The following is a 17,269-nucleotide window of genomic DNA, read 5'->3' on the forward strand; positions in this document are numbered from 1 at the left end:
TGGTGTAAAGCGCATGAAGAAACTCCATGCTGATGGGCTTTTGAAATCACTTGATTATGAATCAGTTGATACTTGCGAACCATGCCTCATGGGCAAGATGACTAAGACTCCATTCTTCGGAACAATGGAGCGAGCAACAAATTTGTTGGAAATCATACATACTGATGTATGTGGTCCGATGAATATTGAGACTCGCGACAGGTATCATTATTTTCTGATCTTCACGGATGATTTGAGCAGATATGAGTATATCTACTTGATGAAACATAAGTCTGAAACATTTGAAAAGTTCAAAGAAAAAAGGGCACCATCTAAGTCCGTTGAGACGACACAATCTGAACTGTGGTTTGGCAAGAAACCAAAGTTGTCGTTTCTTAAAGTTTGGGATTGTGATGCTTATATGAAAAAGTTTCATCCTGATAAGCTCAAACCCAAATCGGAGAAATATGTCTTCATAGGATACCCAAAGGAGACTATTGGGTACACCTTCTATCACAGATCCGAAGGCAAGGCATTCGTTGCTAAGAATGGATCCTTTCCAGAGAAGGAGTTTCTCTCGAAAGAAGTGAGTGGGAGGAAAGTAGAAAACTTGATAAGGTAATTGTACCATCTCCCTTATTAGAAAGTAGTTCATCACAGAAATCTGTTCTTGTGACTACTACACCAATTAGTGAGGAAGCTAATGATGATGATCATGTAACTTCAGATCAAGGTACTACCGAATCTCGTAGGTAAACCAGAGTGAGATCCGCACCAGAGTGGTACGGTAATCCTGTTCTGGAAGTCATGTTACTAGACCATGACGAACTTGTGAACTATGAAGAAGTGATGGTGAGCCCAGATCCCGCAAAATGGCTTGAGGCCATGAAATCTGAGATGGGATCCATGTATGAGCACAAAGTATGGACTTTGGTTGACTTGCCCGATGATCGGCAAGCCATAGAAAATAAATGGATCTTCAAGAGTAAGACGGACGCTGATAATAGTGTTACTATCTACAAAGCTAGAATTGTCGCAAAAGGTTTTCGACAAAGTTCAAGGTGTTGACTACGATGAGATTTTCTCACTCGTATCGATGCTTAAAAGTCTGTCCAAATCATATTAACAATTGCCGCATTTTATGAAATCTGGCAAATGGATAACAAAACTGCAATCCTTAATGAATTTCTTAAAAAAAGAGTTGTATATGATGCAACCAGAAGGTTTTGTCAATCCTAAAGGTGCTAACAAAATAAGCAAGCTCCAGCGATCCATCTATGGACTGGTGCAAGCATCTCGGAGTTGGAATAAACGCTTTGATAGTATGATCAAAGCATATAGATTTATACAGACTTGCGGTGAAGCCTGTATTTACAAGAAAGTAAGTGGGAGCACTACAACATTTCTGATAAGTATATATGAATGACATATTGTTGATCGGAAATAATGTAGAATTATTCTGCAAAGCATAAAGGAGTGTTTGAAAGGAGTTTTTCAAAGAAAGACCTCGGTGAAGCTGCTTACATATTGAGCATCAAGATCTATAGAGATAGATCAAGACGCTTGATAAGTTTTTTTCAATGAGTACATACCTTGACAAGATTTTGAAGTAGTTCAAAATGGAACAGTCATAGAAAGGGTTCTTACCTGTGTTACTAGGTATGAAATTGAGTAAGACTCAAAGCCCGACCACGGCAGAAGATAGAAAGAGAATGAAAGTCATTCCCTATGCCTCAGCCATAGGTTCTATAAAGTATGTCATGCTGTGTACCAGATCTATTATATACCCTACACTGATTTTGGCAAGGGAGTACAATAGTGATCTAGGAGTAGATCACTGGACAGCGGTCAAAATTATCCTTAGTGGAATAAGGATATGTTTCTCGATTATGGAGGTGACAAAAGGTTCGTCGTAAAGAGTTACATCGATGCAAGTTTTGACACTGATCTAGATAACTTTAAGTATCAATCTGGATACATATTGAAAGTGGGAGCAATTAGCTAGAGTAGCTCCGTGCAGAGCATTGTTGACATAGATATTTGCAAAATACATACGGATCTGAATATGGCAAACCCGTTGACTAAAATTCTCTCACAAGCAAAACATGATCACACCTTAGTACTCTTTGGGTGTTAATCACATAGCGATGTGAACTAGATTACTGAATCTAGTAAACCCTTTGGGTGTTGGTCAGATGGCAATGTGAACTATGGGTGTTAATCACATGATGATGTGAACTATCGATGTTAATCACATGGTGATGTGATCTAGATTATTGACTCTAGTGCAAGTGGGAGACTGAAGGAAATATGCCCTAGAGGCAATAATAAAGTTATTATTTATTTCCTTATATCATGATAAAAGTTTATTATTCATACTAGAATTGTATTAACCGGAAAACATAATACATGTGTGAATACATAGACAAACAGAGTGTCACTAGTATGCCTCTACTTGACTAGCTCGTTAATCAAAGATGGTTATGTTTCCTAACCATGGACAAAGAGTTGGCATTTGATTAATGGGATCACATCATTAGTTGAATGATCTAATTGACATGACCCATTCCATTAGCTTAGCACCCGATCATTTAGTATGTTGATATTGCTTTCTTCATAACTTATACATGTTCCTATGACTATGAGATTATGCAACCCCCGTTTGCCGGAGGAACACTTTGTGTGCTACCAAACGTCACAACGTAACTGGGTAATTATAAAGGAGCTCTACAGGTGTCTCCAAAGGTACATGTTGGGTTGGCGTATTTCGAGATTAGGATTTGTCACTCCGATTGTCGGAGAGGTATCTCTGGGCCCTCTCGGTAATGCACATCACTTAAGCCTTGCAAGCATTGCAACTAATGAGTTAGTTGCGGGATGATGTATTACGGAACGAGTAAAGAGACTTGCCGGTAACGAGACTGAACTAGGTATGGGATACCGACGATCGAATCTCGGGCAAGTAACATACCGATGACAAAGGGAACAACGTATGTTGTTATGCGGTCTGACCGATAAAAGATCTTCGTAGAATATGTAGGAGCCAATATGAGCATCCAGGTTCCGCTATTGGTTATTGACCGGAGACGTGTCTCGGTCATGTCTACATTGTTCTCGAACCCGTAGGGTCCGCACGCTTAAGGTTACGATGACAGTTATATTATGAGTTTATGCATTTTGATATACCGAAGGTTGTTCGGAGTCCCGGATGTGATCACGGGCATGACGAGGAGTCTCGAAATGGTCGAGACATAAAGATTGATATATTGGAAGCCTATGTTTGGATATCGAAAGTGTTCCGGGTGAAATCAGGATTTTACCGGAGTACAGGGAGGTTACCGGAACCCCCCGGGAGGTATATGGGCCTTAGTGGGCCTTAGTGGGAGATAGGAGAGGTGGCCAGGGATGGGCCGCGCGTCCCTCCCCCCTTAGTCCGAATAGGACAAGGAGAGAGGGGGCCGGCGCCCCCCTTCCTTCTCTCTCTCTTTCCCCCCTTCACGAATCCTATTCTAACTAGGAAAGGGGGGAGTCCTACTAGGACTCCTCCTGGCGCGCCACCTCTTGGCCGGCCAGCCCCCCCCCCCTTTGAGCCTTTATATACGGAGGCACGGGGCACCCCTAGAGACACAAGTTGATCCACGTGATCATATTCTTAACCCTGTGCGGTGCCCCCTTCCACCATAGATCTCGATAATATTGTAGCAGTGCTTAGGCGAAGCCCTGCGACGGTAGTACATCAAGATCGTCACCACGCCGTCGTGCTGACGAACTCTTCCCCGACACTTTGCTGGATCGGAGTCCGGGGATCGTCATCGAGCTGAACGTGTGCTAGAACTCGGAGGTGCCGTAGTTTCGGTGCTTGATCGGTCGGGCCGTGGAGACGTACGACTACATCAACCAAGTTAACGCTTCCGTTGTCGATCTACAAGGGTACGTAGATCACACTCTCCCCCTCTCGTTGCTATGCATCACCATGATCTTGCGTGTGCGTAGGAATTTTTTTGAAATTACTACGAAACCCAACAGGGGGGGAGGGACTAGTTGCTAAGATTTTTAATGCACTTAGCACCTCATCTAAGCACCCATGCATTGGAAAGAAGCCTTACATTGTTGGCTACTTTACAACAAGCATTTCACCATCACCATTGGCCATTAGCAATAAGTGTGTTAGATCCTACCTTACTTGCTTAGGGGATCATTGTAGGGGCACATGTGCTTGTATTTTTTTTAGATATGTTCCGACTTCCAGGCGGTTTTCTTTCAGTGCTATAATATGCATGTCGATTATGAGGTGTCTATTTCAAAATCTACCAGATCAGGTGCTCCATTTTCAGAAGTAATCCAGACTGTATGGGTGCTATTCTTTTAGTATTATGATGTGCCCATCAATTAGAAAATGCATGTGGAAACTTTATAAATCTCAAGATCTATTTACCAGTATTTTTTTTTGCTTGGCAATATGTGTCCCATTTTCACATAATAAAGGCCAAGTTACAAGCCACGTATAGTTCCAAATAACGGAGATAGCACGCAATAGCGCTAGCGCAATAGTGTCCGGTACTACTCAAATTAAATGTCAGTACTTTTTGTTAATGATATATAAATATACACAATAATATAGTGTTTTTACAAATCCGCTACGTGGACATAGCGCCCGCAATATCGCCCGCTATCCGCATTCCGCTACGCAGACCCCAATCCGCTATTTAAAACCAGTCAAAACTGAAAATGCTCATAATGGTAGGGAGTATGTTCACATACGTAAACATATGTATTTGTACTGTGTTTCAAAAGAACATGATCTTTATATTTTCGGGTATGCCACCAACTTAGAGTCATGGATAGAAGTACCTCGGATGGTCTTCTTTTTTGAGCCTTGCTATATATTTTTTTTAGCCTAAGTAACTTGAACGGTCAGTTTTCAGCAAATTACCCAGTTCGTGCTTCGCTGCGTTTTACAGAAGTGTTTGCAGGACTGGATCAAGTCGTGCCATTAGGAGAACCGATCCGAAGTTGTCAATTCAGACCTGCTGAAATTACAGCAAGGACTCCGTGGCCCAATGGATAAGGCGCTGGTCTACGAAACCAGAGATTCTGGGTTCGATCCCCAGCGGAGTCGGTTTTGTACTTTTTTGTTTTGCACATTCTTATTTTTTACATAAAAAAACCTACCGAGCGTGCTTCGAAGCTCCTGCGACGAACATTTTGTTTTACCCACGGTTTCCCCGAGTCTCTCTCCCATAGTCACTAGCCTTGCGCAGCACTTGTTTCGAGAATTACTTGTCCCGTTCTCCGGTCCACCGCCCACACCGGCTTGCCGGGGCCGAGGGAGGAACGCGGATGTGACGGATCGGCACCTGTCAACGACGGGCGTCGTCAACTAGCACTACTCCAGTTCAGGGGGTAGACGAGGGCAGGCAGCCAATGGCGCGGCGACAGGACCGACCGCCCGAGCCTTAATTGGCGACGCGGCGACCGAGAGGGCGTGCGCGTCGGTCGACTCGGCTGTCGAGCATGGTGACAAACCGACGGCTGGCGAATGTCGTGCTAGGAGATAGGCGCGCTGACCGGACCGTCGCCAGCCGTGCGTCCTTGCAGGGGTAGTACTTCGTGCTAGTACGATCCAGGATCGCCGCCGGCCGAGCACGTCCGCGTCGCGTCGACCAACGACAAGAAGGACACACAAGTGAGGCACTGCTCACGCTCTCTCGACAAGGCGACAGGAGCAGTGTCCTCCCCTCCCACTGTGCTTCCATACGTTTTTACCGGCTCCCGGCATGCTGCTTGCACAACGTGTCAAAATGCTCGGCATGACCGGGCAGGGCAGTAGATAAAAATTTATGTACAGCCTGAGCAAATACGACCCCCTGTATGTTCACGGATGTGAAGCCGGTCACCCCTTGTTTATCCACGGTTGCAACCACATCCCACATCTGCAAATCCTCGTTCTCATGCTGCTTCGTGCAACGTTTGTTTGGTCGCACCTACACCATGTATGAAACACACAAGCTATGTTCAAAAGGCAAGATATCCTAGAACTACTCGCCGTCGTCGAAGATGTGGATGACCTCTTGCTGGAGCCGCCAACCTCGTGGTCAGGCGGCATGGCGAATCTCCGGCGTTTCCTCCTCCCCGTCATTGTCCGCAAAGAGCCGCTCCTGCCTCACTTCGCGCAAGTGGATAAGGCGGCGACTCGCCGCCACCTCCCGCTCGGACTAAAGCGAGCCGAGGATGGCTTGGTTTTCGACAACGGGGCCGAGATCGACGACGAGCGTCACGCGGGCGGCAGCACCCGCTTGCTTCGCGCTCCAACCGTTCCGCCTCCGCCTCCTCCATGCGCGGCGCCTGCTCCTCCATGCCCTCCATGCCGACGCAATGCGACATGACGTTACTTGACAACGCCCATCTCGGCCGCTATCTCTGCCCAACGCTCCGGCTTCTGTCGAACCATGACTGATAGCAAGGGTCGGAGCGGAAGGGGGCACATACGGGGAAGCAATGGCGGCGGGGACGAGAGGAAAGTGGGTGGGATGTGGCAGCTAGGGTTTGCCCTCGCCGTTCGGCTTAAATAGCTAGGTTCTCGGCTCCTCGGATGACGCACCGACCCACGCCATGAATGCGGCCACCAAATCGGTGACCTCCCTTGACGGACCAAAGTATTTTCGCGTCCGTCCGTCAATGCGACATGACGGATGCGTCCAAGTAGACTCAAATCCGTCCCATATATGGATTGTGTTCGAAAGGTGCCGGACAGTCCGGACATATGGGTTAGATGATCACAACAGCAGGTAGCATGTATCACGAGCGAACAATCTTCCATGATTATACACAAGTCCAGCAAGTCCCAGATTCCGGTTAGTAACAACTTACACATATTTGCACACAAAGAGCCTCGAGAGTCATCAAGCACGAGCTACAAGACACATTTACACGCGGCGTACACGTACGATCCCACCACTGCCCGTCCGTTCGGCCCTCGATCCCACTATGCACAAAGCGCCGGCGCGCCACCTCGGCGCGGCGGCGGTCGGCGTCGGTCACTTCCCGAAGCTGCTCCTGCACTTCTGCGACGAAATGTGCACGTGCTTCCCTAGCCCCGCCGTTCTCATCTCGCACGCCACGGCCAGCCTCTTGGCCGCGAACGCGAGCGCGCCCACGTGCACCTGCACGGGGAACTCCACGGCGAGCTCCAGCGCCACGGCCTCCTTCTTGGACCCCCCGAGCGCCTTCTCCACCGCCTTGGGTGTCGCGTGGCCGCCGCCGCCGCGCAGCAGCACGTTGAAGTCCTTGGCGTCCACGCCGCCGTCCTCTGGCGTGCCCACGTCCGCGGCCTTGGCCAGGGCCGTGCCCCGGTGCAGCAGCCTGGCCGCGCCCCCGTCCTTGTACCACAGCGCGGTCACCTTGTTGGGGTTGACCGCCGTGAGGAAGAAGTCGTAGTCCACCTCCGCGTGGCGCTGCGCCGACGCGTTGCGCACGGAGAGCCTGTTCACGGAGAAGCTCGGCGGGGCCGGCCGCATCACCACGACGGAGAGCCAGACGCTGGCGCCCAGGAGCAGCACCGCGGCGGCCGCCAGGGCGAGCGTGAGCAGGAGGGGCGTGGAGCACGCGGAGCCGCCGCCGCTCTTGCCGCCGCCGGCGCGCTCCGCGCGGTACCGCTCGGCGAGGTAGGCGTTCTCGGGAGGCGGCACGCGGTATATCTGGTCCTTCTGGACCTTGACGACGTACGTCTCGTGCGGCGGGGCCCTGAGCTGGGCGAGGGCGGCGGAGGCCTGCTCGGGCACGGGCGGCGGGAGCGCCCTCTCCGCCATGGAAGGAAAGAGGACGGCGAGGTGCGAGGGGGCGGGAGGGAGCTGGCGGAGGACGTCGCATGAGGCGGGCGGAGGGCCCGATTTGGAGGGAAACCGGGGGGAGCGCCCGTGCGCGCCACGGTTTTGGCGACATGCCTATTGTTGGCGGGTGGCACGCACCACCGCTCAAGGCTCGTCGCAACGGCCGTCGCGCCCTGATCGTATTGTTTCTCGCGAATTTGCTAGTTTCTCATCTAATGGAGATTATGTTTTGCGACTGATAATGAGAATTAGCAAAGTCTATCTAGCGAGGATTAACAAAGTCTATCTAATTTATATGTCATTGATTTTACGTAGAGGTTCATGTTATTTCTCTTCTTCTTTGCACTCCCTGTTATTCTGTTTGATTGAGTGAGATATACCTAGATAGGATTTAGCCACACCTTCTTTTATTTTATACTACTAGTAGAGGTTATCTGAGATCGGTGTGTCACAAATGAAATGCCCGAGTGTTCCAAAATCATGCGTCGATGCCAACAATCATTTTTGCCAAGAGTCGGAAAGCAACGGAAAGATCGGCCCCTTACGTAATCTGCGTATAACAAATCTCTCGCGGCCTCTGAATTCAATTGGATGGCCCCCCTTCCTAATTTCCTCCAAAAAAACTTAGAGAATCTCCAATGGCAACCCGCAGATTTCCTCCCGCATCCATCCACGGATACGGATGCGGGAGGCCTCCATCCAACGTTGTCCGCATACATTTCAATCCGTATTTAGACAAACTGAATGAAATTCATGCAAACCGACTAATATTCATTAAAGTTCGGATAGAAAATAGCACAAATCACTCATACATAGCATGCAAACTAAGCCTAGTACAACAATGTCTCAGATTCGACTAGATTCCGTATGTCCAACAAGTTTTTCATCAACGGATCATGTTGTTCCACACATACTCTCCCTTCAGCTTCATCCAACATTGTGTGCACGTAAATGACCGTCCCTCTGTATTGTGGTGCACCACGCAGTGCGTGCGGGCTACATATAATGCGTAGACCAAACCAATGTTGAGTGAATGAATCAATCAATAAGTTGAGCAAGAGGAAGCAAAAGTTACGCCTCGTCCTCTGCCCTGTGCAATGGTCACATTATCTCGAGCTGACGAACCACGTCACAAAACATGATGACGTTGGTCTGGATAGTGTACCAACAATACGATAACGAACTCACGTTTGAGCTGTTGAATGATGAACATGTTGTAGGTTGCAATGTGATTTTGTGCACGAAACTTTTCATGCACTTGCTGCCATAAGGTCACCCCTCTTCTCCTGCCTACGAATTTCGCGGATACGGCCAACCACGCATCACACAACAACTCATCCTCCATGGTCGAGTAGCTCACCATCCTTCGTACTCTAAAAAACTACATAACATTTGAAAAAAAAATCAATGGCATTTGACCAAACACCTGTCGTGCGTGGTGTTCGCCATGGAGGTCGTCGACGGCGGGGCGGAGCGTATCTAGGTAGAAACGACTTCAGCGTGGACAACTCCGTTGTAAAGGCGAGCGAGCGCGTCGATGCTGGTTGCGGACGTCCGACAATGCCTCTATGACGGCCGGAGACGTACAATAATGACGGCGGAGGTCGAGGGTGCGGATACAAAGTAAGAAGGAGAAGGGGCAAAGTGAAAGGAAATGGGACTCAGAGGGAGGATTGGGTGGGCCGTGGGTGTCACAATCCTATGTACTGTCCGGACTCCCGCAAATCTCCTCTTATTTTGTCTCCCATTTACAGGAGAAAATGCGTCCAGACCGCGGCGCGGACCGACACATACCCATGTTGAATGACTTTCACGGTCCGAACGCATGCGGACGGTTTGCGTATCCACGTTAAAGATGCCCTTGCATAGATGTAGCATTGCTCCCCCGTATATCCTCCCCTGGCTCTTCCGGAAATGTGGCAGAGATTCTATCCTCGTTTAAAGAAAAACTCTCACAATATGTTTGAAGAAAAATATTACTACTACTGTAGTACTGTGGTGAATTTTAACCATTGTATACCACTCCACTAATCCCACTCGCCAAACGTTCTCAACTGACGAATCGAATGCCCTTCATGGATGGCAATTAACATCCATTAACTGCACTAAAAGAAAAAATATTCTTGCTGCAATGAAGTAGACCCTCTAATGAAAAATCAATGCTGGTGTGCAGAACTGGAAACGCGCGATGTGACTTGGTCAGTGGTGCATGAAGACGAAGGATCGCATGGCTAGCAAGCATGGAGGAAATATTTCCTTAAAATAGTTGGGTGGGTCTCTTAACCTGTCACATTTTTAATTCCCGGAAAAAATGCACGTACTAAAGTAGCTAAACTTGTACCTTCGCCGCATAATCTCTACTAGCTCGTTGCCAAAAAAATAAAAATAAAAAAGTCATGTACTTGGGCAGAGACTGCGTGAACGATTGTCCATCTGGTGCACTGAGCAGAGCTGTTGGAGTCGCCACACGGGCAAGTCTCTGCTCTCCTTTTCCTCGTCTGGATTAGCCAACAGCCAAGTGTCATATCTGTCTCTTTCTACTCTTTATTTTATTTATAGCAAGGGAGAGCAGTTTAGCCCACTTGCTCCTTGCACTTTTGTTTGGCGGGTATGTAAAAAAGTAGATAGTTTTTTTAAGTCGGCCTCTAAGAATCTTGATTCATTAGAAAAGAAGAGGATTGCTCGATTAATTAATGAAAAACCAATCCCGTAATTTTTTGTAATGAAAAACCAGGCTAAAACCGTCTCCGCAGCCCAAAGAAGGCAACACCGGGCAACGCGGACACCCACGCGAAGATACAATAATGCTGTAGAGAAGAAGCACAAAACCAAGGTCGTCACCAAGCCGAGTAGATAGCTTCTTTTGTACTCCCTACAAATTCCCTCTACAAATTCCCTCATTACCATAGAGTGGCCAGCGGAACTAAAGAAAGACAATGTCATTGTTGTCGAAGTATAAAAAGAAACACTGGTTGATAAAACGGTTACCTTTTGCAAAAATGATATTCTAAATGCTCAGCATCCAACATGTTGGCCAACTTTGAGGTTACGTGATGAAACAAAGAACTCAAGTCCACTTGAGAAAACATTATTTTCAACCCCAAAAAATATAAAATAGCCAATTTCAACTAAAAAACTATATGAACGCTTCATGGCAAGTCAAGCTCATAAATTTAAGATATTTCGACACGAAAAGAGACCAATATCATTCACTCGTGTGAGGGCTGGTTTTGCGCGCCCACCATCACATGCTGGTTATGTTTTTCACATGTTATGTCTATATATAATTGGTTTCTTCTGGTTTATCGCAGGCAACATGGATTGAGTGAAGTAAATGTGTTGGGTTTTTTTTTGTTTGATTTTCTTCCCGCATGTTGTAATTTGGACTTTTGGTAAACAATGATGTGGCTTTGTTAGCAGTGGGGTGTCTTTTGGTCTACGTTTCCTTAAGTTTGCACTGGGTAATCAAGTACTTTTTGTTCGGTATTCACGATACCGTAGAACTGGACCTTAAAAGCCTTGGAGAAAAAAGATTGCGCACAAGATACCAAGTTTTTACCATTACATCATCAAAACTGTAGTGACACACTTAAGATAAGTAGATAACTCCCATCTTCGAACTACTATCCTTAGTATCATACCTAGTTTTCACGTTAGAATGATTCTTCTTAGCCTCTCTACAAATCCCGCCGTTCCCAGGAGTGCAACCAAAACTGAAGAAAGACAATGCCATTGTTGTCTAAGTACAAGAAGAAACACCGGTTGACAAAAGCACTTACTTTTCGCAAAAAGGATATTCTAACTGTTTAGCATCCAACTGGTTGGTGAGCTTTTGAGGTTACGTGAACGAAAACATTCAACTCCACTTGAGGAAACATTATTTTTTACCCCCAAAACCAAAAAAAGCTTTCAACTATAAAAACTACGTAAAATCAACGTGCAACATTTTCATGGCAAGTTAAACTCAGAAATCCAAAACATTTCAACACAAAAAGAGACCAATAACATTCACTCGTGTGCGTGCACGAGTATTACGTTGCGGTTTCTTCTAGTCTATTGTAGGTAACACGGATTGAGTGAAGTAAATGTGTCGGGCTTTCAGTTTTGTTTTTTTGTTTTGTTTTGTCTGCTTTACTTCCGTTGTATGGCAATTTGGACTTTCCGTAAACAATAATGTGGGTTTGCTAGCAGTAGGGTGTCTTTTGTTCTACGTTTCCTTACGTTTGCGCCGGGTGATCAAGTACTTTTTGTTTAGATTCACGATACCACGAAAAGTGGACCTAAAAAGCCGTAGAAAAAAAAATGAGAAGGGGCATAGTATAAGTTCTTAGCGTTGCATCATCAAAATTGTACTGACACACTCAAGATAACTCTTTTCTTCGAGCTACCATCGCCAGTATCATAATTAGTTTCCACTTTATCATAACAAGTTCTTTTGTCGTTCTCGTGAGATAGCGGAACCCAACCTAAAGTCGTAGGAACAAAAAGATGACGCAAAGTGTACCGAGTCGTAGAGTTATGCCAAAAAGTATTTTTTTCAAAGTTTCATCGTCGAAAATTGTAAATAGCATAAACGGCCCCTAAAAAAGAAACCACGTAACACAAATAGACATGCGAGCATTTTAAAATGCGCAACAAGACTAGCGTGTCATGTAAGGCAGGTTCTATCCCAATTAGTAGCACAAAATTCAAAGGGGGAGAGATGGTAGTGGTAGTTGTAGCAGCAGCAATGGGTGGGTGTATTTTTTTTTTTTTTGAGGGAACAATGGATGGATGGATTACCCAAAGCCGAAACAGAAAGGATCGATCCCAGATCTGGTGCGGTTAAAATCCATGCGGCGGGTAGAAAGATCGTCTATATCTGTTGGTAAAAAAATTAAAAAGTAAGAAAAATAATACGGTGGTACGCTCGTCCCCTCCGGTCAGTCGTCCAATCCAGCCAGCAGTGCGGAGGAAGGGGAAGAGCTGAGGGAGCAGGGAGGAGGGGGGAGGATGGCCAAGCCAGCCAAGGGGAAGGAAGGGAAGCCCTGCGCCGAGTCAATTGGGTATATAAACCCACCAACGCCTCCCTCCTCTCCCCTCTTTTGCATGCCTCACCGGCCTCCTCCCCTCCCCTCCGCCCCATCCGCCTCCCAATGCACCACTGCTAACCCCTGCTCCCGATCCCCGCTCCCGATCCGCGGATTCCCCGCCGATCCCGCCCGCCCCCGCCCCCTCCTCTTGCAATCTCCGATTGGATTCTCTCTTCTCTTCTTCTCATCCGCCTCCTCTCCGTTCTGGTTCCGTCGGGCGTTTGGTGTTTGATCTGGCGATGAAGGGCCCGGCGGCGGCGGCGCAGGCGGCGGCGGACGAGCGCCCCGAGGAGAAAGAGATGGACTTGCTCCTCAGCGAGATCCCCCAGGTCACCTCCCCGCAGGCGCACCGGGCCGGCGGCGGCGGCGCCCTCTCCCAGGGCCATGGCGGCGGCGACCGCCGTCACGGGTTCGCGCCGCCGCGCTACGCCGCGTCGCCCCGCCGCGCCGACGACGCCTGCTACGCCGTCGTCGTCAACCGCCGCGACGACGGTGATCACCAGGGCGGCAGCGGCGGCGGGGGCGCGTACCACCCGCCGCTCCGCGTCTGCCCGGCGCCCCTGCATCCCTCGAGCCCCTTCGTCGCCGCCGCGCCGTCCCCGCTCGTGCAGCCCGTCGACGACCCGGAGAAGCAGTGGCTGGCCAACCAGCTCCGCGGCCTGCTCGTCGAGGACGCGCCCGCCGCGCCCCAGCCCACGCCCGTCGGCAACGGCGCCCCGGCGGACTTCTCTGCGGCGCGTGGCGCCGCCTACTATGGCTACCCCTTTGGGGCGCCGGGCTCCTCGGTTCCTGGCGAGCCCCTGGTGAACGAGCAGGCCATGGCGGCCGGCTACCGCTTCGCGCTCGGACCGGACGTCGGCTTGGGCGGTCACCCCGGCGGCCTGGAGGTCAACATGAACGGCTTCATGTACAATAGGACAGCAAACGGCACCGGCATTGGTTGGGGACAGGGCCTGGTGCACCCTGCTCATGCTCACCCCGAGCCCTTCATGCTTCCTGGGCAGGCTGCCGCAGAACAGCACAACTGGGGGTTTGTTGGGACTGGCCCGATTGCCCTTGATCCCCGTGGTGGAGCAGCCCGTTCACCCAAACTGCACTGCGAGTACGGCGTGCCTGTGCATACCGGCAATCGCTACATGAAAGGCGGCATGAATAATCAGATGGAGGCGTTTCGCCGCGAGGATGGCCAGAATTTCGATGGCAAGAAGAACATGCCTGTTCTCTACCGTGCCAAGGACAGGAGGTTTCAGCAGCATGCCAACAACAACAGGGCACTGGAGATGGAGAGTCCTAGGATGCTGAGGTATGAGAACATGGTTGGCGTTAAGGGGTACATCTACTTCATGGCCAAGGACCAGAATGGCTGCCGGTTCCTGCAGCAGAAGTTTGAGGAAGGGAAACAACACGTGGATGTGATTTTCGAAGGAATCATTGACCACATGGCAGAGCTCATGATCAACTCGTTTGCCAACTATCTCATTCAGAAGCTTCTGGATGTGTGTGATGAGGATCAGAGGCTGAGGATCATCGCCGTGCTGACGGAGGATCCTGTGAAGCTGCTGAGAATCTCTGTGAACTCTCATGGGTAATTTACCTTCTCTTGCCTAAACTGATCAATTAACTGCACCATGATCCTGAAATTAGAAGTAATTTTACTTGCTAACCAATTGTCACAAATTATTACTGTATTTTGAGATTGCTGCAATTTGTGTTTGGATAAGGAAGTGCACTGGCAGTAGAAGTGTGAAATGATGCTTACATTGCAACATAAACCCCTTTTGTTACTAAATGCATGCAAATGATTGGTGATGATTTGGTTGTTGTGATTTGTTTCAGCACAAGGGCAGTTCAGAAATTGATAGAGACTGTTAAGGTCAGGAAGCAGATCGTGCTCATTATTTCGGCCCTACAGCCAGGCTTCATGCATCTTGTCAATGATCTCAATGGTAATCATGTCATACAGAAGTGCTTGTCAAACTTTGGTGCAGAGGAGAACAAGGTACATAATAGTACTTACATAGCTATTTTTGGTCATATAACTGACTTTGAGCAATTATTAGTTATCATTTTTTTTGACAAATACACTCCATAAGTTTGAGAATCAGCACCATGACAATGAATTTATCAGCTATGTTCTGTGGACCTACCATGCAACCTGCACAATCTAGTGCAAATTAAATATTGAAGTACTTGAACCTACACATGTGCATAAACTCATAAGAAGTATGTTGGCTTGAATTTATAACACGTTGTTCCGTGTTTACTTACATTATGTAAATTTGCCGGCAGATGAACAAAAACTATACCTGTACATCAGTATGTGCATAATCTTAGAAGTTTATCTTTGAAAGAGTTTCATTAGCAGTTTATATGCGCTAGCCAATATTCAGGAGACTGTTTGCTGATTGTTATCTTAATTCCATAAGCATCACTGTATATACAAAAGGTACCTAGGACTTTGAGGTAGGTAGTACTAGGTCTTATTTTTATGTATCTGTGATACTTGGGATCTGGACGGCTAGGGATAACTAAAAAATGACCTGAATTTAAGTTAACAGATCGGGACATTAAAAAAATTCACGTCCTAAAATAATCCAAAACCTAATTGTGGTTATGCTTAACTAAATTACTAGTGTTTAGGTTCTCCAGTGGACTAATTTCTAGCATAATCATCCTAACGATGTTGGTTTGGTGTGACCCTTGAGCCCCCCCTCCCCCCCTTGTACTTGACTTTGATTATTATATCATGTGCATTCCTTTATTCTTCTGTTGTCTTTTACATATTTCTGAACGTACCTTGTGTTTAAGTTACCAGATCTTATTTGTATGTATGTGTTATACTTGGGGTCTGGACGACTAGGGAGACCTAAAATATGACCTGAATTTAAGTTACCAGATCGGGACATTAAAAAAATCATGTCCTAAAATAATCCAAAACCTAATTGTGGTTATGCTTAACTAAATTACGAGTGTTTAGGTTCTCAGTGGACTAATTTATTGCATAATCATCTTAACGATGTTGGTTTGGTGTGACCCTTTGAGTCCCCCCCTCTCCTTGTACTCGACTATGATTATTATATCATGCATCCCTTTATTCTTCTATTGTCTTCTACATATTTCTAAACGTACCTTGTGTTGGAGAATAACCCGCAAGACTAATATCAGCAGGAATATTTGATTGATGCTAAGTTTTCTTTTAACATGGGAATATCTCGATCGTGAAGTTAATGTACCAGACCTTATACAAGTATATTCTGCACTTACATTATCCAATGGCAAATGCCAACGTATAGAAATTTATTTATGGAGCAAGTATGATCGCCTTACAAACTGTCAATAACTCAATGTCATTTTGAATGTCATATCTAGTGGTGAGCATGTTGGGTAAATTAGTAGTGTGTTATGGAATTCTTATGCAAGTGTATGAAGCTATGCAGTTATCTTGCTTGATTTGATTATATCGTTATCATCTGTGATGTATTTATTGATTTAGTCTACTCTCTTTGGACAGTTCATATTTGAGGCTGCTGCAACTCACTGTTTTGAGATGGCAATACATCGCCATGGCTGCTGTGTTTTACAAAAGTGCATAACTAGTGCACGTGGTGAATATCAGGCGAAGCTAATTGTGGAAGTGTGTGCTCATGCCTTTCAGCTCGCTCAAGATCCATTTGGGTAAACCCACCCTTCCTCTTTATTATCTTGGTACTTTATGCTATTTATAAAGGAACATTCTTGCACTATGTCTTCCCAATTCTTTTGTGAAGCAGTTTTACTTGTCTGCTTACTTGTAGAGATCTTATCAGTGACATGTTATCAACACTAGATATATAGATTCATATTACTGGTGGATTTAATTAAAGGGAAGAATATCCAGCTTATACTGATAATACTTTTTTGATATTGTTGCTCGTTGCTCGCATTATATCATTAACTGATCTTTTGCTGGAGTAAGAGTTATCTTCACCTCCCTTCTCAGAAGAACCATATCTTCACACCATCAGCTTGATTAGCCCCTTGACCTTAAAAATCTTATTTTCCCATAGTTTCTGTTGCTCTAGATTCAACTCATTTTCAGGCGATAACATGTAACAGTAATTAGTCTTCACGGTCTGTGCATTTCACAGACAATACAATAAGGGTGCTGATAACGGAATGAACTGTGCCCTGATTACATGAACCCAACCTTTGTTGTAATACCTTCAATTCTTTTTTTCTTGCTCCCTTGTATAATCTGAGAGTTAGACATCCCCAACCAGATTTATCTTTTGGCAAGTAGTGAATGTATCTCCATCATGTGTTTCGTTTCTCTGTCATGAGATTAACTTGGTATTTTTCAAGCATGTGTTTGGCAACATGTAAACTATATTAACTCTGATAAAACTAAAG

General features: G+C 46.7%; 2 protein-coding genes and 1 non-coding gene across 3 annotated transcripts in view; 2 read left to right on the forward strand and 1 right to left on the reverse strand.

Annotated features, from left to right (window-relative positions):
- Window positions 1–5,025: 5,025 nt before the first annotated feature.
- On the forward strand, window positions 5,026–5,098 carry TRNAR-ACG (transfer RNA arginine (anticodon ACG)). Its single transcript has one exon. It is a non-coding gene; the product is annotated as a tRNA-Arg (tRNA).
- Window positions 5,099–6,775: 1,677 nt separating this feature from the next.
- Window positions 6,776–7,880, reverse strand: LOC125554257 (NDR1/HIN1-like protein 13). The gene has a single exon (XM_048717831.2). The coding sequence runs from the start codon at window positions 7,785–7,787 to the stop codon at window positions 7,017–7,019; it is 771 nt and encodes a 256-aa protein (XP_048573788.2). The 5' UTR covers window positions 7,788–7,880; the 3' UTR covers window positions 6,776–7,016.
- A 4,882-nt stretch (window positions 7,881–12,762) lies between these two features.
- LOC125554258 (uncharacterized) overlaps window positions 12,763–17,269 on the forward strand; it is a 5,350-nt gene continuing 843 nt past the window's right edge. Inside the window, exons 1-3 of the mRNA XM_048717833.2 lie at window positions 12,763–14,465; window positions 14,717–14,879; window positions 16,392–16,555. Coding sequence (XP_048573790.2) covers window positions 13,120–14,465; window positions 14,717–14,879; window positions 16,392–16,555 — 1,673 coding nt within the window. The 5' untranslated portion in view covers window positions 12,763–13,119. The remainder of the gene's footprint in view (window positions 14,466–14,716; window positions 14,880–16,391; window positions 16,556–17,269) is intronic.

Source organism: Triticum urartu, chromosome 4A (genome assembly GCF_056163025.1).
Source record: "Triticum urartu cultivar PI428250 chromosome 4A, HENAU_Tu73, whole genome shotgun sequence".
In the NCBI taxonomy this organism is placed as follows: domain Eukaryota; kingdom Viridiplantae; phylum Streptophyta; class Magnoliopsida; order Poales; family Poaceae; genus Triticum; species Triticum urartu.